This window comes from Trichosurus vulpecula, chromosome 8, assembly GCF_011100635.1.
Source record: "Trichosurus vulpecula isolate mTriVul1 chromosome 8, mTriVul1.pri, whole genome shotgun sequence".
NCBI lineage: Eukaryota > Metazoa > Chordata > Mammalia > Diprotodontia > Phalangeridae > Trichosurus > Trichosurus vulpecula.
Window position 1 is genome coordinate 169,813,881 of NC_050580.1, and position 25,309 is coordinate 169,839,189.

General features: G+C 38.6%; 1 protein-coding gene across 1 annotated transcript in view; it reads left to right on the plus strand.

Moving 5' to 3' along the window:
• Nucleotides 1-25,309, plus strand: part of ATP8B4 (ATPase phospholipid transporting 8B4 (putative)) — a 239,655-nt gene that overhangs the window by 84,837 nt on the left and 129,509 nt on the right. The window contains exon 7 of the mRNA XM_036736592.1: nt 6,933-7,015. Within this exon, the coding sequence (XP_036592487.1) occupies nt 6,933-7,015 (83 nt within the window). The remainder of the gene's footprint in view (nt 1-6,932; nt 7,016-25,309) is intronic.

A 25,309-nucleotide genomic window follows, 5' to 3' on the forward strand; every position in this document is an offset into this window, starting at 1 on the left:
GATAATTATTATTTCTTCTTTTGAGCATTGACTATTATATTCTTTGTTATCAAAGATCCACTGGGATCTATCATCCCACTAGCGAATGATTTTATCTGTGGGGTAATCAATCCCAGGCTTATAAATGTATCAATTCCATATAGATTCTGAAGGTCAGACTTTTATTTAAAAGGTTTGTCAAAAAGACTCCCCACCCCCATTTTTCTTTCTTTTTTATTATGTAAACATTGCTTTTTGGGGGATAAAAATCTCTCTTTTTTAATATTATTAATCAATTTTATCTCAGAATTTTCGTCAGTTTCTTGGATAACTAAACATTTTTGTCTTCCATAATGGCAAAAGAGATAACATTTCATTATTTTGTACCTACCTCACAGGACTGTTGTGACGATCAAGTGATATATTTATAAAAAGTGCTTAGCATAGTTCATGGCATATATTATTGCTGTCCAGTTGTTTCTGTTGTGTCTGACTCTTTGTGACCCCTTTTGGGGTTTTCTTGGTAGAGATAATAGAGAGGTTTGCTATTTCTTTCTCCAGCTCATTTTACAGATAAGAAAACTGAGGCAAAGTTAAGTGACTTGTCCAGAGTCACAGAGCTAGTAAGTGTCTGAAGCCAGATTGGAACTTGGGAAGATGAGTCTTCCTGACTCTAAGCTTGACCCTCTAACTGCTGAGCCACTGTACCACCCTCTATGGCGTATACTAGGCTCTCTATAAATACTAATTCTCTTCCCTTCCCTACCTTGTAATTCTTTATGGCTTCAAACAGGTCAATGGCCCATTCAGAATTTGTTATGGTTTATAGAATGAGATATGGGGTTAATAGCATTCGTAGAGTACTGTTGCATCGTTTCTCTACTGACCTAGATAAATCTGTACATGATATCTTGATTTTTGACCATGTAGAATGACATCTTGAGTTATATCCTTGACTGTTTTGAATGGGGTCTTAGCTATTAATATGGAAAAGGACTCAAGTGTGATTTTTAAAAAATTGGTAATTAATACTAAATTGCTAATAGCTTTCTAAAATCTTGACATTATGTTCATAGCAGTTGACATTATGGTCCCCACTTGAAATCTATACCCCTCCTTTCTTCCTAATTGTTTTTATGAAGTATTTTCTGTCTCATTTGGTTAAGTCACTTGAAGTATCTCAGCATTGTGACTAAAGAGCTAGTGTCCTGATCAAATGTATGACATTGGGCCTTTTCTCTTTTCCTACGGTATCCAATCCTGATGGGGGACAGCATGTTGGGAATTATTCAGATGGGTGCTGGTGAGATGGAGCCCAATGGAAAAATATTTCCTATCTCTTAGCTTCTAATTATTGTTGAAGCCCGATCCCAGAAATCAGAGATGTCTGAGTTCATTTGTGCATAGCTTTCAATTCCCGTGATTAATATGCTTCCTAATAAATCCACACCAGACTTAAAAAAATACAAGTCTTGAAGTATTAGGAATGACGTATACCCTGTTTGGTTTAGTATTATAAGGCACCATAGGTGAAATTCAACTGCCCCTAGCTGACCATGGCATAGTGAATAGAGTGCTGGCCCTGGAACCAGGAATATCTGAGTTCAGATTCAATCTCAGACACTTTCTAGCTATATGACTCTGAGCAAGTTACTTAATCTCTGTTTGCCTTAGTTTCCTCAACTGTAAAATGGGGATATTAATAGCATCTACCTCCCAGGATTGTTGTGAGGATCAAATGAGATAATTATTGTAAAGTTCTTGGCACAGTTTCTGGCACATAGTAGGTGTTGGACATGACTGAAATGACTGAACAACAATAATACAAGTTATCAAAATCTTAGGAAAACAAGTTCAGAGACTCCAGGGGGGGGGAACCCCTTCTTTATGGGTTAATTCAAAACATCATAGATCTAGAGCTAGAAGGGAACTCAAGAGTTTGCCACCTCTAAACCATCATTTTACAGGTGAATAGACTAACGTCCAAGAAGATTAAACTGAAGGTCACATAAATAGAACACTGATCAGAGGTGGAGTTCAATTTTCTTCTCTTTTATGGGCTTTCCCAGGGTATTTCAACCCAGAGAAACCTATGTCTCCTATGAACTTATTTTTGTTGCTGTTCAGTTGTTGTTCAGTTATGTCCAGCTCTTTGGGGTTTTCTTGGCAGAGATACTAGAGCAGTTTGCCATTTCCTTCTCCAGTTCATTTTATAGATGAGGAAACTGAGGCAAACAGGGTTAAGCAAATTACCCAGGGTCACACAGCTAGGAAGTGTCTCAGGCCAGATTTGAACTCATGAAGACAAGTCTTCCTGACTCCAGGCCTGTCATTCTATCCATTGCGCTACCTAGCTGACCTCTGCGTCTTATAAGATGAACCTATTAAGATGTGATTATAATTTGATGAGACATTTTAAAATACCAGAACTTATATAGCTAAGTGCTTGCTGTCCTTCAGAGAAGTTGTCTTTAAGGTTTGTGTGTGTGTGTGTGTGTGTGTGTGTGACAGAAATATATATTTATTCTCTCTGCCACACTCAAATGGTAATTACTCTCTACACTAGTATACAATTGCAATCTAATAATCTTTTATGGGGGAGAGTTTTGAAATAGATAACCTCCAAGGTGACAATGTGGTGTAGTGGAAAAATATTGGGTTGGAGTCAGAGGATCTGGTTTTGAATCCCAGCTTAGTTATTTCCAAATTACATTAAAATTTTTTAACATTGATTTTTAAAAATTTTGAAGTTCTCTTGGTTCTACTTGCTTCACCTCGCATCAGTTCATATAAGACTTGCCAGGTTTTCCTGAGACCATCCTGCTCATCATTTCTTATCAACTTAGTTACTTTTGTTGTCCGTATGAACTTGTGCAAGGAACTTATCCTGTCTATTCAACATGATAGATTTGAACTTGATGATATTTAAGGTTCCCTCTAACTCTAAATCTTATGATCCATTTAGCTAACCTTTTTTTGCTTATTTCCAACTCATCTTGTATATAGCTTGTTCGAACCTAGTTTTTTGCATGTTGTCTCTGTCATTAGATAGTTATCTCCTTAAGGGCAGGGGGTTATCTTTTACCTTTCTTTTTATCTCCAGCTCTTACTATAGTGCCCGACATATAGGCAATTAATAAATATTTATTGATTGATTGATTCTCTATGATTCCACAGTTTTATACTTAGTTCCATACTGCCTTGTGATATCTTTTTAATTGTTATTAAACTCAGCAGATATATTTTTCCCTATCTAGATTGTAAACTCCTTGAGAGAGATGTGATACTCTCAGTGATAGACATTGTTTGTCATCAAGATTGAGAAGATATTCTACCTAAATTAATCTATTTATTCGTGCCATGCCAATCAAACTATCCAAAAATTACTTTATAGAACTAGAAAAAAATAATAACAAAATTCACCTAGAAGAACAAAGCTCAAGGATATCAAGAAAATCAATTAAAAAAATGCAAAAGAAGGTAGTCTAGCTATACCAGATCTCAAACTGTATTATAAAGTAATTATCAAAACAATCTGGTACTGGCTAAAAAATAGAGTGGTGCATCAGTGGAATAGATTACATTACATTAGAGTAAATGACCATAGTAATCTAGTATAAGATAAACCTGAAAATCCAAGCTTTTGGAACAAAAGCTCATTATCTGATAAAAACTGCGGGGAAAACTGGAAAACAGTATAGCGGAAACTAAGTATAGACCAACACCTCATACTGTATACCAAGATAAGGTCAAAATGGGTACATTATTTACACATAAAGGGTGATACTATAACCACATTAAGAGAACATGGAATAGTTTATCTGTCAGATTTATGGATAAGGGAAGAATTTAGAACCAAAGAAGATATAGAGAACACAACAAAATGTAAAATATATAATTTTAATTACATTAAATAAAAAGATTTTGCACAAACAAAATCAATGGAACCAAAATTATAAGGAAAGCAGAAAGATGGAAAAAATTTTTGCAACAAATATCTCTGATAAAGGCCTCATTTCTCAAATATATGGAGAACTGAGTCAACTTTGTAAAAATACAAGCCATTACCCAATTAATAAATGGCCAAAGAATATAAACAAGCAATTTTCAGAGGAAGAAATTAAAGCTATCTATAGTCATATGAAAAAATGCTCTAAATCACTAAATCAGAGAAATGCAAATTAAAACAACCATGAGGGACCACCTCACACCTATCAGAGTGGCTAATATGACAAAAAAGGAAAATGTTGGATGTTGTAGGGGATGTGGGAAAATTGGAACACTAATGCATTGTTGGTGGAGTTGTGAACTGATCCAACCATTCTGTAGAGCAATTTTTAACTATGCCCAAAGGGCTGTAAAACTGTGCATACCCTTTGGTCCAGCAACACCACTACTAGATCTGTATCCCAAAGACATCAAAAAAAAGGGAAAGGACCTATTTGAACAAAAATATTTATAGCAACTCTTTTTGTGGATTGCTAAGAATTAGAAATCAAAATCCCATCGCCTGGGGAATGGCTGAACAAGTTGTGGTATGTGATTGTAATAGAATATTATTGTGCTATAAGAAATGACAAGCAGGATGATTTCAGAAAAACCTGGAAATTCTTTTTTTTTAATTTTTATTTTTTTTTATTTTTAGTTTACAACAGACAGTTCTACATAATTTTGAGTTCCAGATTTTCTCCCCTCCCTCCCCGAGATGGCATGGAATCTCATATAACTACCACGTATAACTTCGTATTGAGTTAATTTATACACTAGTCAAGTTGCAGAGATGAATGAATTATGACCAATGGAATGAATCGTGAGAAAGAAGAAACAGAGCCAAAAAAAAAAACCCCAAAAACAAAAGAGAAGAGAAAAAAGCAAGCATGAAGTGTGCCTCAATCTGCATTCAAACTTCATAGCTCTTTCTCTGGATGTAGATAGCATTCTCCATCGTGAGTCCTTTGGAGTTGTCCTTGCACCTTGTGTTGCTGAGAAGAGCGAAGTCTGTCAGGGTTGGTCCTCACAGAATTCATATATCTGTGGTTGTGTACAATGTTCTCCTGGCTCTGCTCCGCTCACTCAGCATTATGTCATGTAGGTTTTTCCAGAACCTGGAAATTCTTACATGAAGTGAACTAGTGAGCTAGCGAAGGGAACAGAACCAGGAGAATGTTGTACACACTAACAGCAGTATTGTTCGATGAAGAATTGTGAATGACAGCTCTTCTCAGAAATACAATGATCCAAGACAATCCCAAAGGATTAATGATGAAGCATACTATCCACCTCCAGAGAAAGAACTCATATTGATTGAATACAGACTGAATCATGCTCTTTTTCACTTTCTTTTATTTTTTCTTTTATTCAAGTAGTCTTATGCAAAATGGCTAATATGGAAATGTTTCACATAATTGCACATGTATAGTCTATATCTGGTGGCTTACCATCTTAGGGAAGGGGCAAGGGGAGGGAGGGAGAGAGGGATAGAATTTGGAACATAAAACTTGAAATAAAAATGTTAAAAATTGGAAAAAAGAAATTGAGAAGATAGTTCTGATGCCTTACGATGATTATGACCTTCTTGAGGAGTTGCATAAATTAATTCATTTTTAAAACTTACCATTTAATTTTGCAAAATTTCTAATTGCATGGGTGGCCATTTAAATCCTCTTCATCTAGGCAAGATCATGCAGATGCTACATAAATGGTTTCCCAGTCCTATTTGTGAGATTTTCAGAGACTGGACATGGAAATTAGCTACTAGACTGCTCCCTATAAAGATTTAGATCATTGATTTTTAGGAGGAGATAAACTTAAATACACTTTTCATTTTCCAAATTACCTAAGACAGTGATAGGCATGGGGAATAGTGGATAGAAATCCAGTGCTAGCTAGAGTCAGGAAGATCTACTGCTCTAGTCCTGCCTCTGACATATGCTGGCTGTGAGACTCTGGGCAAGTCACTTGCCCCCTCATTGTCTCAAGAAATTCTCTAAGACTATAAATTAAAGAAGTAATTTGTTTCTTCTGAAGAAACCATTGCCCATCTACATTGATAAGGGAATTCTCTGCCTGTAAAATCACTGCTTCCTCCCTCCCTCCATTGTTACACATGCAGTTAGGTATTCAGCAAATGAATGAATGTGCCAAATGTTCCACTAAACAGAGAGTTTGATGTTTTAGTAAGTGGAGAATAAGTGCTATTAAATACCTCCATTGGAGATATCCTCCAAGAAATTTGCTCAAGTTAGGGCAGAAAAGATTTCACTTAGACCTAGGAGAGAACTTTCTGATGGCAAGGATCATTAAACACAATATGCTGGCAAAAACTGTGGAATCTTCATCCCCGAAGATCTCAGGAATAGAGTAGAAAGCCATCTGTAGAGTGTATGTGTGGTCCTGTTTGGATGGAGGAGAACAATTTAGATGACCTCTTGAAGTCCAGGCAAGCTCTGAGATTCCAGAATTACATGATTCTTGTGTTGCTTTGCCAAGAAAAATAAACCTGTGTTCCTTTTCTCTGTTTAAATTTAAGCTACTGTGAAATTAGCCATGATCATATTTTGAAAGGAAAACTACTACATAGATATCTGCCTCTTTAGTGTTATGTTGGCCTCATTTGGCTAGCAGTGGTGCTACCATTCCTATTGTATTTTGTAACTCATGCGTGATGTCTGAATAGGTCCGAATGAAACCATATTTATTTTGTCCTCTGTTCTTTCAAAGAGCAAAACAGATTACTGTGTTGTTATACAGATGTGCAGTTTATGGGATGCCAACTTTTAGGAACATTGGAAGCCCCTCCCACTTTTCTGAAACAGTGTGGAAGTGGTAATGACATTCAAAGGGAGTTCCTTGAATTGACGTGTTGGGTATTTCATGGGCTGTACCCGCTTGATTAGTTTATGTAAGATGCTGTGGACTGTTCCATATAAAAATTCATGTCATTAATTTTCCAGGGAGACCAACCTAAAAGTCCGCCATGCATTACCAGTTACTTCAGAACTCGGAGCAGATATTAGCAGGCTTGCGAAATTCGATGGTAAGTAGTTAAAATAAAATAACGATATGAAACTGAGGACGTAAAAGTCTACATTCATTAGAGACTGAGCTCTCTTTTCATTCTTGAATACAACGTCCACCCAGGGTACTATTACATCATTAGGTCAATTTGACAAAGTCAAGTCAGCAAACATTTATCTGACACTTATTCTATGCAAAATACCATACTAGGTGCTAAGGATATGATGATGAAGTAATATACAGTCTCTGCTCTCAAACTGGTGAAGGGCTATGACACAGTCATTAAGTGTCCATTAAATGTCCATTTATTCCTTCCTTTCCTTCCTGCAAATCTTTCCCTATACATGCCCTGTAATGTTCTTCCCTTGCCAGATCCTAATCTCAGTGAGGTCCTATCAATATTTGTGGAGACTAGAGGTACAAGCTTCGCTATATTCTATAGTGTCTAGATGGGTCCATTCATTCATCAGAATATCTCTAAAGCTCAAGCACTAGATTGTTAACTCTTTAAGAACAGGAATCAGGTCTCATTGGCCCTTTTAGCCCTTATTGTACCTAATACTTAGTAGATATTCAATAAGTATTGTTTGGTTGACTTATCAACCTCTCCATTCTTAGTTTTCTACCTATAGTGACTCTACCTTTCTATCCTTGGCATAAGTAGGGTCACCCTGTAAGGAAACGATGAAGCAGTTCGAGTTTGTTGTCCATGATTTACTCTTTTAGCATCACTCAGAACTTGCCTTTTTTCTTCTTACCTCTGGACACCTAATCTGTACTCTCCTCTGGCAGGACCTTATTATCAGCAATATGATTAATCAGAGTGGAACTAATTCCTGCTAAGGTAGTAGCTAGTTGGTGCTACCTTCTAGGGGTATTTGCATTTTAATTGGAGACTCTTGAAGGCTAAACAAAATAGTTCATTAAGATCTACAGTTTTGTAGAGTCTCTGATAGTGAAATCTCAGATAGCAAATCTCTGATCATGAAATTACAGACACTTAGAGAGTAAAGTAGATGTTTTGAGATCTTCCTAGTTCCCTCTATTTATAACTCATAGATTGTGTTCTTTTTGGTCTCAGAGCTTAGGTTTTAGGATTCATAGAAAATAGGTTACAATCATAATCATCACAGATAATCTCCTACTCTGTCTGCCATGATGGGCTGGTTTGAGGTACTGGTTTTCTTGGGTAGCATCATAGTAGAGGGTGGTGTCCAGTGTCTGTCTACTGATCTTGGGGAGACAAAGCCTATCCACATTCCTAAGAGAACAGTGGGGGAAGACTCCTTTTCTTGCTGATGGGGAAGGTAGAAGTCCAACTTATCTCAGTCAATATGATAGTAGATAGAGCCCTGGGCTTGTAGTGAGGAAGACTCATTTTCATGAGTCTTGGCCTCAGACACTTAATAGGCATGTTACCCTGGACAAGTCCCTTAACTCTGTTTGTCTCAGTTTCCTCATCTGTAAAATGAGCAGGAGAAGGAAATGGCAAACCACTCCAGTGTCTTTGCCAAGAAAACCCCAAATAGGGTCAGGAAGAGTTGGACAGGACTGAACTGACTCAACAGCAGCAACAATACCACTTGTATACCTTGGTTTGCTTTGGTTCATAAGTTTGATTTGTAAGTGTTAGTGAATGACTTGAAGATTTATTTATTTCTTTTGGTCTATATTAAACTAAGCTTTGGACAAGGTCGTCATAATGATCTCATGGGCTAAGCATACACATTCCCCTTTCGGTGCTTCTCAAATGCACAAAAGAGCTTTATTGTTTATGCTTTATTTTTGTTTTTAAACCTCTGTCTGGAGCCAGTTAACATATTAATCCCTGATTCAGATGTATACTGTGTAACCAATAGTTATTGTACAAAAATATTGAATTCTTTCATATTCAGAAGAATCTTCATGATTTAAATCAGAGGAATAGTCCAGAAAATTTGAATGGTCCAAGTAATATTTGTGAGTAGATGAAGAAAAATGATACTTTTTCTACTAAGGAACACAATAAAATAAAACATTAGTAGGAGTCCAATAAAATCAATTGGAAATGTAAATTGAGTGAATGTTTTAAAAGAATACTTCATATTTTGATGGAATTCTGATAGAAAGCTTGATATGTTTCAGCATATGACCTGACAGTACAAGTTATAGAATTCTAGTGTCATTCTGATAAGTAATATATATATTTTAAAATTTATTTTATTTTTAATTTATAGAATAAAACAAACAATTCCATAACATAGTACAACAAAAAGGTGATTGTACATGAAAGTGCAAATCTGCTAAGCACAAGTTGCTATGCCTTTCAAATATATAATAAAATTATCATGCAAATTTCTTTTTTCCCCTTTTTTTCTTCCCTACCCCCACCACCCCCCACCAGTGATGACCACCATTAGACACAAAGACTGTTGTAATAAAGTCATCCTTTTACACTTCAGTTTCTCCATCTATAAGTCCAAAAGGGAAAGATGTTCTTGGTTTTCCTTGTTAATGACCAGTACTTGAAATTGTGAGAAAGTCATAGTCATTCAGGGGCAGTTAGGTGGGGCAGTGGGTAGGGCTCAGGGCCTGGAGGCAGAAAGGCTCATCTTCATGAGTTCAAATCTGGCCTCAGACAAGTACTAGCTGTGTAACCCTGGGTAAGCAATTTAACCCTGTTTGTCTCAGTGTACTCATATGTAAAATGAGCTGAAGAGAGAAATGGCAAACCACTCCAATATTTTTGCCAAGAAAACCCCAAATGGAGTCACAAGAGCTGGACATGACCGAAATGCCACAGCAACAACTACAATAACAAAACATAGTCATTCATTTTAAAGCAGGAAAGAATTTGGAAATAATTTAATTAATAATAATAATAATTTTAAAAATTATCATTATGTCTCAACTCTATATCTATGCTCCTGTATTGTTATAATAATGATAATAATAATAATGATAACTTATATTTACAAGGTTTATCAATTAATTACTTCACAATAATCTTGTGAGGAAGATAGGGACATTATTACTTATCCTTATTTAGTAGATTGGGAAACAGAGGCTCCAAGAAATGAAGTCACTTGCTAAAGGTCACAGTGACCAACTGGAGAGAGATAGATTGCACCTTTTTCCCTGATATTGGGAATTCCTGGATGTAAGGACTCCTAACAGTTCAGGTCTGTCCATTCTCTGTAACTTAGAGTCTTAGAGAGTCGTCTGGGGGCACTGAGAGGTTAAGTCATTTGCCCAGGGTCACAGCCAGTATGTGTGTGAGAGGCCAGACTTGAACTCAGATGTTCACTATCTGCTATGACTCACTGAGTTGCTGTAAAAAACAAAAGTAGTATTTTTGTACTTCATAAAAGTGATTGGTTTTGCATGTGAACTCCACTGGACTAATAGTGATTACTCATTTACTGCTTTCACTCAAATGTACTTACCATAGTCTGAGTGGTTCCCCAAAGCATCCGTATAAAGTTATTTTCCCATCTAAAGGCAGCAGCCTCATTTTTATCACTTATTCTCAAAGTAGGAATGCTTTTGAAGTGTTACATAATGCAAAAATTCATGTGCCAATAATTTTAGTTCAATTCAAAATCAGACATTAAGCAAATTCTATGTAAAAGACACTTGCTAAATGCTGGGGCTAGGAAGACAAAAACTGAGCGCTCTCAACTTTCAAAGAGCTTACGTTCTCTGAGTGTGGAGAAGATGGTTATGATATGGACAATAGATAAGTCAATATGGCAGTTTAAGAAGGGGGAAAGCATTAACAAAGGGGGGGGGCGCGGACGGGGGAATCAGAGAAGACTTTCCCTAGGAGATAGCACTGGAGATAAGCCTTAGACTTAGAGGAAAATAAGTCAAAAAACATTTATTAAGTGTGTACTGTATGTCAGGCACTGTGCTAAGTCCTGGTGGACTCTGAGATGTCGAAATGAGAAGGGAGTGCCTTCCAGGCATGGGGAAGGGGGCACAGTTCATGCAAATACATGAAGGTAGGAGTTGCCATATTGAGTTCAGGAAATAGCTAGTAGTCCAATTTGGCTGGAATGTAGAGTGTATGAAAGGGGATGATGTAGCAGGGTGGCCTGGACTTCAGCAGAGAGATTAATGCTGCACATATAGATTTGGGAGGCCTCTATTTAGAGATGATAATCAAACACATGGGAATTGATAAGATTACTGAAGAGAGGGCATGGAGAGAAGGGAAAATGACATTGATACCCAAAGGGTGGGAAATGATTGATGAACCAACAAAGGAGACAGAAATAGAGTGGTTGGAATTTATTGGAAGAGATAAAAGAAGACAATGATGTCACAGAAGCTGAGGGAGAAGAGAAAATCCAGGAGGAGGGGTGGTCAGAGCCCTGAAAGCTGAACAGAGCTCAAGAAAGATGAGGAATGAGAAAAATCATGAGATTGCACAGTTAAGAGATCAATGGTTACCTTTCAAAAATGGGTTTTGGTAGAGCAGGGGAATTAGAAACCAAACTGTAAGTAGATGAGAAGAAGGTAGAAGGTAAAGTTTGGCAGTGAAAGGAAGGACCCATATTGGATGAGAGCTCACTGAAATGGCTGAACCAACTGAGGCTCATTAAGGATGAGGGAGACTGTGGAATGTTTGTACACTGCAGGAGGAGAATCAATAGATGATAAGTCAACAAATGTTTATGAAGCTCCTGCTATATTATAGGCCCTGTTCTATGTACTGGGGATACAAAATGAAGATAGAGGGATGGTTAGAGAGAAGGAGGCAGCGAGTGTTGGAGCAAAGTTCTAGAAGAGATGGCAAGAGATGAGATTAAGTACACACACAGAGGGGTTGGCCTTGACAAATGGGCCTACTTCTTCCTTAGAGTCTGGAACAAAGGAGAAGGTGGTAAAGAAGTAGAGGGGTTTTGTGATATGGAATAAAGGAGATGAGGAAATGAAGGCTGAATGACATTCATTTTCTCAGGAAGGCTGTAGGGCTTTTCTATAAGATTTGATGAGAAAAGATGTTAGTAACATCTGAGTATGGTAGACAGCTAATCTAGGAGGAATAAAATGATTTCTCTGTGAGCCCAGCTGAGATAAAATAACATGAATTTTTTGTGGCCCCTGTATTCTGTGCTTTCAGCCTGTTCTATGCCAAAGTCATTCTTTTATTCCGAAATCCTAAATTTCCCCGAATTTTCAAATAGGTGCTGGTTAAAATGAGCTTTTAGCCTTTCTGAAATGTCACTTTGGGTTTCTGAGAAAGTGTCTAAAAATGAGCAGATGAGTCATGGTTAAACAAATTAGATACGGTATACAAATTAAATTTCCTTTATTAATTGCTATATTTACAAACAAAGGGAAAATGGGGTTGACATAAAATATGGCATGGATTTTTAAAATCAGTTGGGATTTTAAAAGAACCTGTTTGTAAGACTCCTCTTTTTAAAAATTCTAGCTGGCATTTCCTGCTGGAATCGTAAGAGATACTCCCTTTTAAAATTTTATGCTAGTATAAAATATTAGGAATATTGGAAATATTTATCCCATGGAAACATGTCGCTATTATATGCATTCTCTGAGTCTTGTGAACTGGGTGTGCTCTAGCTTTGGCAATAATGTGTCTGGGCAGATTTTACTCAGAGACTCTGAATTTCACAAGTACTTCTTAGGGAGCAATGATATAAACTTAATTAAGCAAAGAATGAAAAAATATATGGCTTACTTTGGTATTTCAAGCACCGATGGTTTCGTAAGTACAGGTACTCTTTCCATTGGCAAAGTGAACAAACTTCTGATGACTTAGCTGGTCTTTTGTGATTTGTTGCAAAGGAAAGAAATCAATCACCTGCAGCTGGACTTGTAGTGAGCCTATCAAAACTTTGCAAGGTGAGTAGTCCACAGAAAACAGATATATAGTCTATCGGCAGATTCGACAGGAAAACCTTCCATGTTGGTAGGACCTCCTGGAAAGCTAGGTGATAGAGTTGGATAGAGTGCCAGGCCTGGAGTTCAAATCTGGCCTCAGATACTAGCTGAGTGACCCTGGGCAGGTGACTAAACCCTGTTTGCCTCAGTTTCCTCATCTGTAAAATGAACTAGAGAAGGAAATGGCAAACCGCTCCACTATCTCGGCCAAGAAAACCCCAAATGGGGTCATGAAGAGTCAGACATAACAGAACAACAACAGGATCTCTCAGAGCTTGTGCCCCACTGACATAACCTCTAAAAACCAAAAGTCAAGACAGTGTGGTGCAGTGGAGAGACCCTAGAACTTGGTGTCATAGGACCTGAGTTCGAATTCTGGCTCTCTACCTTACTACTTGTATGTCCTAGGGCAAGTAACTGTTTCTCTGGGCCTCAGTTTCCTTCTCTAAAAGGAGAGAGTTGGACTGAATAATCTCTGAGGTCCTTTCCAGTGATAGATCCCTTGATCTACATGGCACCATGAAATATTACAGGAGGACTTGAGTGTAGGATGTATTAGTCATACTGAGGATGTTTTAACTCAAATACAAATGCGCAAATATATGTTTTAAATTAATTAACAAACGACTTTTATTTTCTCTCCCTTCTACCTCTCCCTATATTGGAAAAAATACCCTTTGGCTGAATCATTATTCATCAAAATGGAGGCTAGTTGGAATAGAGAGTTCCTTTTCTAATTCCTTTCTCTTGCTTTAGTAACTTTTACCAGTGACTCATACATACCAAAGTTAGGCAGAAAAGACACATACACAGAAAGAAGAGAAAAAAACACACACATATAAGAGAAATATTGGCAGATGTACGTAGCAAGGAAAATTGCTTTGGTCTATTTGCTCTTCCTCATGCATGAGATGCCATTTCCTCCCTTTGTGTGTTTGCATTGGTTTAAATGCAAATAATAAAACCACTTAACAAATGCCTGTTGACTGTCTGACCAAAGGTACTTCCAGGGACACAGGACAGGATAGTATGGTCACTTGTCTTGGGAGAAGCAAAATGGTATAATGGGACGAATATTGCATTTAGTCAAAGGACCCAGACACTCATCTTGGCTCTGCCACTCACCAGGGGAAGCTGTGAAGTCTCCCAGGTCTCAGTTTTCTTATTTGTAGAATGAGAGTTGGGGGTTTAGACTAGATGGTGACTGAGGTATCTGTCGGCTCGAAGGCTATAATCCTAAATAAATGAATAGGTAGTTGGTCATGAAAACCATGGTAATCCATTCTACTCTTCTTGTTGGGATGCATTGAATCTCCTGGTTAAGCAGAAAAGGTGAGAGAGAAGATAAGGAATATAAGCCCTCATGAATCTATCTGAAAGCCTCTCTTCTCTCCAACTTGCTTTAAAAAAAAACCCCAAAACATAAAACCCATGACAAAAAAGTATCCTTTCCCAAAGAAAAAGAGAAGACTTGAGGCACGGGCAAAACTTACCTGCCTCTATTAATTTTATTTTTTTTCAAGCTACAAAATATATAGATCTTATTCTAACTCCTTACATTTCCATAGTAGGGATGCCAGTCAGGCAGTCAATGAGCACAAATTAAATGCCTACTACATCAGTCAATAAACACTTATTAAGTGGCTACTATGTCAGTCAATAAACACTTACTAAGTGCCTACTATGTCAGTCAATAAATATTTATTAAGTCCTTACCATATTGCTAAGTACTAAGATGTGGGGATACTAAGAAAGTGAAAAGACAGCCCCTGCCCTCAAGGAGTTTACAGTTAATAGGATTTATCAGAAGTGTTCTTTGCTCCCTTTTCTATATTTTTGCCTTCTTTTCTATACAGGTCAGTTATTTAGTGATACAAATGATCACTATTTAGTGGTTAGATATTTTCAAGAACTGGAAGAACTTAATGTGGGAGGGAAAGAGGAACCTCCTGTATGGGGGTAATTTAAAGATTCTGCTCTATACATTTCTGGTTTGGGAATTGGACTGATCTTGCTAAGTTTGGGTGAGCCTCCTTTCTTGGGATTCTGTTTTGATCCTAAGCAGTTTGGTTTCCAAATTGTCAATTCATGAATTGTGTTCCATGACTTACAAAGGTCTAGCTTGTGGTCAGCTAGGCAAGGCTGCTCCTTTCAAATTTTGAAAACAGTAGGGTCTCCAGAAAAGCACTATTCCTGCCTCCTTGAGGCCTTTCCAATTGTTTTCACTACTATTAAATGGTTAATTGGAATAATAAGAATAATATCTAGCATTTATAGAATGCTTTAAGGTGGGCAGCAGCTAAGTGGTGTACTGGGTAGTGTCAGGCCTAGAGTCAGGAAGGCCTGATTCCAAATCTGGCCTCAGATGCTTACTAGCTGTGTGATCCTGGGCAAGCCACTGAACCCTGTTTGCCTTAGTTTCCTCATTTGTAAAATGGGCTGGAGAAGGAAATGGCAAACCACTCCATAATCTTTGCCAAGAAAACCCTCAAAATGGGGTCATGACTGAAATGACTCAGCAACAACATAAGGCTGACAAAGCACTTCACAAATATTATTTAATATTATCTTCCCAACTGATAGGTGGTTGTGCTGTTAGGTAGGTTCTATTATTACCTTCATTTTATAGATGACTTAACTGTGGCTGAGTGAGGTTAAGTGACTTGCCTAGGGTCACATAGTTAGTAAATGAAACCAGATTTGAACTCAGGTCTTCCTGAGTCTAGGTCCTGCACTATGACTGAGCTACCTAGTTATCTTGGCACTAATTAGAATTGATTCAATATTCATGTATAGGCCACTGAGAAAGATCGTCATGGCGTCTTTCATCAACACTTTAACAAACAATGTATCATTTGTCTTTATGCTCTTTCCAGGATTGTCCTGACATCTCATTCTCCCTGATCTCCATTTGCACCAACATGTTGTATTCCTACTCATTTCTCAGCAGCTGTTGCCATCCCTTCAGCTTGCCTTCCCTTTGCTCTGTATGTTCTGACTTATAGGTGGTTTCTCTCCCATTAGAATGTAAACTCCTTGAAGGGAGCATTATTTTTGCTTTTTTTTGTATCCCCAGTGCCTGACACATGGGAGTGTTTAACACAGGCTTGTCATTGTTCTCTGATTCTACTGCTCCTAGGTTCCTTTTCCGTTTTTTTTACTTTTCTTTTCACTTCAGGTGATCATCTCACTATGTCTCCTATTTTCCTCTTCATTTCTTCAGTTTAACTGGCACCTTCTTTGCTATCTCTAGTCTTTGAGAGTTGCCTAGAGCAATGAAGCTAAACCAAAATATGGGGGCCACTAAGTAGTACATGAGGATCCCTTTGGACCATGTAATGACTTAGAAAACCACACATATTTAGATATTTCTTTTTTAGGCTAATCAACACATTAAAATCAAATAAAAGCTACATTTTAATCTGGTTTGAGCCACACTTGGCAGTATTGCGGGTGGCCCACAGGCCAGGTGTTTGATACCTCTGGCCTTGCCCAGGACCATATAAAGTAGAGATCCGAGGCAAGGCTTGAGCCCATGTTTTCCTAGCCTTGAGGTCAGCTCTCTACGATGCCACTGTGGCTCATTCCATGAGGGAAAAAACACTCAAATACCCCTCATTTGATGATCATATGCCATTATTCCTTCTTAAAGGAAGGGGAACGTATCACTTGTTTACTCGTGTTTAGTGGAGTTTTTAAAAAATATTTGTCTTTTTCTTGACAAACTGAGATCTGCTTTTTGCAACTTGTGACAAGTTTACATATTTTATATGACTGTTAGTATTGAATTTGGTACCAGTAAAAGTTTGAGTGCTTATTTCAGGAATCATCCTACATTTTGTGATTTTTCTGAAGAATAAAGCATGTCCAGCGGAAACAGAGGTCTAAAATATGTTTCAGAAAAAGAAGAAAAAAAATTAATAGTGGCATCTTGTGATCTTTTTACTTACCAATTCCTTCTTTCTTTTCCATCAAGATTGAATTATAACCTAATCAGGATTGTCTTTCTTTCTTTCTGTCTTTCTTTCTTTCTTTCCTTCCTTCCTTTCTTCCTTCCTTCCTTCCTTCTTTCTTTCTTTCTTTCTTTCTTTCTTTCTTTCTTTCTTTCTTTCTTTCTTTCTTTCTTTCTTTCTTTCTTTCTTTCTTTCTTTCTTTCCTTCCTTCCTTCCTTCCTCTCTCTCTTTCTTCCTTTTTCTTTCTTTCTCTCTTTCTTTCTTTCTCTCTTTCTTTTTCTTTCTCTCTCTCTTTCTTTCTTTCTCTTTCTCTTTCATTCTCTCTTTCTGTTTGTTTCTGCAGTGAAGTGGCTCAGGAGACAGAGTACTAGGCTTGGAGTCAGGAAGACCTTAATTCAAATTCTGCCTCAAATACTTACTAGCTATGTGACCCTGGGCAAGTCTCTTAACTTTTCTCACCCTCCATTTCCTCAGGTCTAAAATGTGGGGAATAGACTGTATGGTCTCTTAAGGTTTCTTCCAACATTAAATCTATGATGCTATGGTACAACCACATCAGGTACAGACAATTTGAGGACATGGGAAGTCCATGTCACTCCAGAATCCCACTACTGCTGTTGATCCCATGAGGAAAGAGGAGAGGGGAGAATAGAAGGGGTGGGAATAGGTAGGAAGAAAGAGAACTTGGAAGACTAAAGGGAGTCACTGTATTTTCTGCAGGGAGGGAACAGGCATCCTCTAATGCCACCTTTGGGGCAGCAACATGGCTGGTAATTCTTGTATAAACATTTCAAGATGGGATAGCTGATGGGTGGGGAAGGAAGACAAAGGACAGCAAGAACAAAACAGCTTCAGAGGCATGCGCATAATCTACTAAGTGCTTGATTTGCCTCAGTTTCCTCCTCTGTAAAATGAGGATATTGCATGAGATAGTACCTGAGGCCTCTTTAATCCCTAAATCTATGAATCCTTATTTTTAATAGCTAAGAAAACTCAGTCCCAAAGAAAAGATTTAACTAAAGCCATTAAGTAGTGATTAATAAAAATGGAATTTGAACTTGGATCTGTTCACTATGAATCCAACACTCTGCACTGTGCTGTGCTACTCTAAGTATTTCAATGGGAAGGGAATAAGCATTTCTATAGTGCTTACTGTATGCCACCATGTTAAGTACTTTATTAATATTATCTCATTTGACCATCACAATAACCCTGTCAGGTAGGTACTGTTATTATCCCCATTTTACCCAGTTGAGGAAACAGAGGTTAAATGACTTGCCCAGGGTCACATAGCTGGTAAGTGTCTGAGGCTGGGTTTGAACTCTAGTCCCAGTGTTCTATACATTGCACCACCTGATTGCCTCAGCAGATTGTGAGCCAGGTGAACTAATGTTTTCTTAAGATTTCATCTCTATTCTTCTAAGAGGGAAATTAGTGTGAAGGAGGAGACTAGCTACTTTCCTATTACCTTCCTTATATATCATGGACTCTCAGAGTTAAATGAGACAGCAAAAGCGAGTTAGTTCTACTTGTGCCTGACCAAGAATCCCCTCCACAGCATGGCCGATAAACGACCATCCAGCTTCTCCCCAAAGACATTTGGTGAGGAGGAAACAATCCATTTCAGTTTTATTATTGCTATTTTTTTTATTCAGTTACAAATTCTTATCAAGTATCCACTAAGTGCAAAAGGGAAATATGTTGTGGATAGATAGAGAGCTGGCCTCAGAGTCAGGAAGACCCAGGTTCAAGTCTGCCTCAGATGTCAGTCAACATAAAAATCTCTGTGTGCTAGGCACTTTGCTTAGCCCTGGGAGATACAAAGAAAGGTTAAAAAAAAACAGTTCTTATCCTCGATGAACTTCTATTCTAATGAGGGAGATAACATGCAAATATGTTTATCTATACATATATATGTATGTATGTGGGGGAGAGGAGGACAGAAAGAGAGAGAAAGAGAGAGAGAGAGAATGTAAGAAGTGTAAAGAGGAAAAGAAAGTCATGGAGGAAATGGCACTTGAACTGTGTCTTAGAGAAATGGCACTTGTCTTAAAGGAAAGGAGGGACTTCAATAGATGGAAAGGGAAAGGAGTCCATTCTCAGCGTGAAGGTGACAATTAATTAATTAGCTAATTTACAAGCATTTATTAAATACCTTCTATGTTCCAGGTACTGTTCTAGTTACTGAGGGCATAAAGACAAAAATGAAATAGTCCTTGCCCTCAAGAAGCTTACATTCTATTGGCAAAAATGTGTATGTGTGTGTGTGTGTGTGTGTATACACACATATATGTATATGTACATATGTATGCATATGCATATATACATACATATATAAATGCATATGAAAGATGTATAAAATAAAAGAAAGTTAATCTTGTTTTGAAGGGGTAATACTAATAGCTGGGAGGATGGAAGGCATCAAGAAGGAATTCATGTAGGAGAGACAGAGAGACAGAGAGAGATGGAAGGTAATCTAAAAGAAGAAGGGAAGGCATTAGCTGGGATGGAGGGGGACTGGAAAAGTCCCTTTTTAGGAGGTAGGCTTTGAGATGGAGGAAGTAGGAAAACCAAGAGGATGGCTTGGAAGGGGGGTGTTGCAGAACATTCTAGGCATGCAAACCAGGACCAAGGCATGAAGGCTGAAGATGGAGTACCTTGTTCAAGAACCTGTAAGTGGACCAATGCAGCTGGATTGCAGTGTGTGTAGAGCGATATAAGGTGTAAGAAGATAATAAATGCAGGAAATGGCCAGATCATGAAGAACTTTAAATACCAAATAGAGTTTATATTTGATTCTCTGTTAATAAGGCACCACTGGAGCTCATAGAACAGGGTCAGAAATGGTTAGCCTTGTACTATGAATTAGAAAAAAGTCACTTCGGCAGTTGAGTGGAGGATGGGTTGGAATGGGAGAGAGATGTGAAGCAGGGAGATCAGCTAAAAGGTATGGTAGAAGTCTAGGTGAGAGGTGATGAGGTCTTACACTGCGTAGGCTGTGGGAGTTGAAAGAAGGGATCATTTATGAGAGATATTGTAAAGGTAGAAAAGGGTAAGATTTGTCAAGAGATTGGATATGTGGGATGTGAGGGAGTGAGGCATCCAGGATGACACTGAAGTTGTGAGTCTGGGTGACTGGGCAGATAGTGGGACCCTTGACGGTAATAGAGAAGGGGAGAAGTTTAGGGGAAATGAAATAAGTTCTGTTTTGGACATGTCAGGTTTGAGATATCTATGGGACATTGAGTTTGAGATGTCCTAGAGGCAGTTGGAGATGCTTGACTGTAGCTTGGGGGAAGAGCCTAGGGCTGGATATATATAGATCTGTAAATCACTTGCTTGACACGCTGATACATACTGGTTATTTGAGCTCAGGTAAACCACCTAACCTCTTAGTACCCCAGACAACTCTTTAAGACTATTAGTTACAGAGCACTTACATAGTCTGCATGGGTAGAGGGAGTTCCCAACTAGGAGTCCTCCATGCCTGTAAAATTTCAAATCCATTTCAGATTCAATCCCTTATATTAGGTACTAAGGCTGTAAAGACAGCTATGAACCAGACTCTAACCATGATTACAACTCCATGGAAGGAAAAGCAATGTACACAGTTAATTATAATACAAAGGAGAATGTAATTAGTATAAAGAGGATGTCCATGGAAGGCTTCATAGAGGAAATTGTGTTGCAATTGGGTCTTCAGGGAAAGGAGGGCCTTCAACAGATAGAAATGGAAGGGAGTCTGTTCTAGAGATGAGGAATCTATGAGCATTTATTAAGCACCTTCTATATTTCAAGTACTGTGCTAGTTACTGGAGATGTAATGACAAAAATGAAACAGTTCCTGCCCTCAAGGAGCTTATGTTCTATTGGCAGAGACTATGTATGTATGTATGTATACATATGAATACATGCATAGATATCAAAGATACATAAAATAAAAGGAAATTAATCTTTTTTTGAAGGGGTGGCACTAACAGCTAGGGGGAGGGTATCAAGAAAGACAGGTAACATTTGACTTGGGCTTCAAAGGAAACTAAAGATCCCAAGAGGTGGAGATAAAGGATGACAGGAGCACAGAGAGTGGAGAGGTCAAGTTAAGAATGGTAATATGGAGTGGTCAGTCTGAATTCCCAGAAGCCATTTCAGAGCCTTGAGCGTAGGACTTAGATGTTTGTTGAATTGAATTGATGGATGAGAGATACTGCTGATGTAGAATAAAAAGATATGGCACTGGACTAACTGCAACATTGGGTGAGTCACTTAACCTCCTTCAGCCTCAGTTTCCTCATTTCTAAAATGAAGTCACTGGACTACGTGGCTTCTGAGGTCCCTTCCTGATGCACATCTATGATCCTGAGATCTAAATGAGAGCATCATTTCACAATTTACTCTAGTATGTTTGTCTGGATAAGTTTATGGGCAGAGGAGGAGTCTTTTGGTAGGAGTTATTTAGAACTGAAGATTAGCAGGGTGGTAATAATGTGAGATCAATGGAGCAAGAGATTAAAGGGTATAGGAGAGAGCACTCTTGAAGTAGTTGAGTCAAGACTAGGTAGAGAGGAAAGTGAGATTGGACCTGGGCCCAATGGAAAAAGAGAGTGACCAAGAGATTGAAGGTCATGTTGAGGGTGAAAAACTAGCCTGGGAAAAATAAAGAAGAGGGAGAGGAAGAAGGAGAGGAGATAATGGTTAGAAAGAGGAATTTCAGCATTGGGAATTTGCTAATGGAATATCCTTGAAAGATGGCGAAGTCCAAGGTGTGACCACCCTGGTTGCTGGCTAAAGTAGAACAGAGGTGGAGGTCACGGTAGTTGAAGAGTTCAAGGAACAGAAGGATAAAGTGTTTGAAGGGTAATCAAACATGATGTTTTGCTTGTCAACACATTTTCAATGAAGAAAAAGTAATATTTTTAGACTGTGTTGATTTATTGATCATCAAGCTCCTATTATATTTCTCTATCCTTTTTCATTAAACTCCACCAGTGAAAGAGAGAAACCTAAGAGAGCGCTCTTCATCTCCTAAACATTTTTATATGGTTAGAGTTTTTTGATGTAGTTTAAGACTTCCCTCTTTTCACTTTTGTCTGGCTCAGCTAAATTGGTATGACCCTGCTGGCCAGCTCTCTCTAAATTCAGGCTCACTCACACCTCTCATTGCTTCTAGGGCAGTCAGTTTTTTTCCTCTGGTAGAGAAGGGTCACACATTACTCTGAGACTGGAAGGAAGGGGGACAGCATAAGTGAGGAAATTGACAGGTTGAGGGAAGAGTGTTTTTTGTTTGATTTATGTAACTTTAATTTTAATTTTTTAAAGTATTGGTTTTCTCTCCTTTTACTTAACTACTTATAAAAGTATACTTAGTCAAGCAAAACAAATTTGTGCATAGCCATGTCTAAAAGTCTGTCTTTCTGCATCTTGAGTCCTTTCATCATTCACCTTTCTGTCAAGAGGTATGTAGCATGCTTCATCACCAGCCCTCTGCGATCATGGTTGGTCATTGCATTGAATAGAGGTATTGTCTTTCAAAAGTGTTCCTTTTTGCAATGATTTTCTCATATTTTTCTGGTTCTGCTCATTTCACTCTGTATCCGTTAGTGCCAGTGTTTCCAGGTTTCTCAGAAATTGTCCCTTTTGCCAGAGGAAAAGTATTGAAGAAGTTTATATTGGATGATTGCAATCTTAGTAGAATAAGAGGTGATCTACTAGTGTTGGGAGCTTAAGGAAAGAAGAAAAAATTTCCTCTCTTTATGTTTTAGTTCACTGCCCCATTTTCTAATTTGCCTTTTAGCAGTCCTCAGGGGACTCTTGCCTTCCTCCCTCCCTCTCTCCCTCCTTCCCTCCTTCCCTCTTTCCCTCCTTCCTTCCTCCTTTCCTTCCTTCCTTCCTTCCTTCCTTCCTTCCTTCCTTCCTTCCTTCCTTCCTTCCTTCCTTCCCTCCTTCCCTCTTTCCCTCCTTCCTTCCTTCCTTCCCTCCTTCCCTCCTTCCTTCCTTCCTTCCTTCCCTCCTTCCCTCCTTCCCTCCTTCCCTCCTTCCCTCCTTCCCTCCTTCCCTCCTTCCCTCCTTCCCTCCTTCCTTTCTTCCTTCCTTCCTTCCTTCCTTCCTTCCTTCCTTCCTTCCTTCCTTCCTTCCTTCCTTCCTTCCTTCCTCCTTTCCTTCCTTCCTTCCTTCCTTCCTTCCTTCCTTCCTTCCTTCCTTCCTTCCTTCCTTCTTTCCTTCCTTTCTTCCTTCCTTCCTTGTTGTGGCCTGGGATAGGAGGAGAAGGACCAAGATATCTAATGGTGACAGAATTAGCAAACAATAGGGCCAGTCAGTCTGTTTCATTGACGAGGAAGATGTTAAGAGTTTGACCCAAGACTTTAAGTAGTGTCTCTCTCCTTACACTTGTCCTCATTAAGTGGCATTTTATTTTATTTATTTTTTATTTATTTTAGCCTGATCCTATAGAAACCTCTGGAATCCTACTGATTCTCCCAAGGATGGATGACTTGGCCTCCATGCACTTCTCTGAATTAAAGCAGTCTTCCTTGGCCCGTCCGGCCTTTTTGTCCTTGTCTAGAACCACACCCTTGGGGAAGGGCCAGAAGTAGATTGGCCTCCAGGGCCTGGAAGAGCAAGGGGACGTGTTCACGGCTGTATTCTCTTCCATGTCAGAGTTTGCTTGTGACAATAAAAATGATCAAATAAGCCTGTTTTTTATATTCCTGTTGGCAGAGACTCTGTATCATGTTGTTTTTGCCCAAAGCACATTTTTTTATGACCAAACTTGAAGCCTGAGAAATTGGGGCTTGGGTCAAAGGAACAAATAAGCTTCAAGAGGAGTTGTCAACTATACTGCTAATTCATAGGTTTTGTTAGTGACACCCATTTTTTACCATTCCAAGGCAAAAAAAGTGAGTTGTACCAAAGACAGGAATGAGAATTACCAGTGGGTTTTTTTGGGGGGTGGGGGTGGGGGATGTAGAGGGGAAGCAAATCCTGGAATGTTGAAACTTGGTTAAAGGCTTCTGTCTTCCCAGCCGTAATTGTCTGCACTGTGGTCCAGTTTAAGTCATCCCTGAATTGTCTTGTTCTGTTGTCGTTAGAAGGCTGCAGATGTGCGATTAAAACTATTGGGGCACAGAAGTTTTCCTTAATATGAAAACTTCATTTGTACCACATTTTCATCTATCCTCCTGTCCACTATATACTGTCCTTTACCAAAGGTCATCTTGAAAATTTTCAGTGAGTTACTCAAGATGTGAGTCTGTGAATGTCTCCTCAGTAGTAATGGCCCTGGGTAGGTAGAGTCAAGGTCACTAACAAAGCTCAAGGTTGAGCCTTGCTTCTCTGAGTACTGGCCTCAGTGAACCTGAATACTGAGTTCTTGCCCACAGGCAACTAACACAAGAGGCATCTGAACCAACAAACCAATTTAATAGCTTGCAATGGGAAATATCACTTCCCTTCAGGGAAATCTACTTGGGAGACCAAATTAAGATCAGGAGGCTGCTTGGCTTGAGGCCCAGCTTTCCTGTTGGCTAATCCAGACCCTATCTCCCTATAACCATGTTTTTAGATTCACTGTCCACCTTTGTTTCTCAACCCCACACTCCCACCCCACCACCCCTCATCCCTTTTCAAGGTTTCAAGCTCCTTTTTCTATTCTCCTTATTCCATCAATCCTCACATTAGGAAGTTCCTGGGTTGTGTTGGGAAGAGGTTCTCTAGGAACCCCTTTTAAAAATGCTTTTGACCTTGAGGTTTGAGTGCATCAACCAAAGAGGATATGCTTTCACTCATCACAATATAACTTTGCCTCTGCTTTCTGTTTCTCCACATCTCCAGTCCCAGCTGTTTTTCCTTTCACCTGGCTCTAATTGTTTGCGACACAAATTTGTGTTAATCTAACTGGTGGTCTTTACATTAGAAAAGAGGCCACACGGGTAGATTTTCTCTGCCTCCAACTAGCTAAAAATCAACTTTACTTTGATTTTTCATGTGCTATTGTTTAATGGAATAATGGAATAAATATGATGCCTTTATATTCAGGTGGGCATGAGATTAAAGAACATGCAAATCGGTCTGCTCAGTTTCAGGGAGACTGCATGACAGCTTTGAGAAAAAAATATTAATCATCAGAGCTATGAATCTAATTAAGATATGAAAAAATAGTCCCATATCTGAAAGTGATCTTCAGACATTCTTGTCCATATGTGCCAAATGGACCTCAAGTTTATCCGGCTTAGAAACATGGTAGTTTATTGAAGAGCCAATTTTATGCTTTCTGTCTGGTGTCCTGAAGCAATTGTATGCTGTGATAACACTGGTGAATATGAAGCCACAAACTGCTTTGGATGGTTTCAACAGGGGATCCCTGAAATGCTAACTATTCTGAAATTGGAAGTATGGTATTGGAGGATAAAAGCCTGAAAAATCACAGAACAGTCCTTTTCTTTTGTCATGTGGAGTTTTGGATAGAAAGTCAT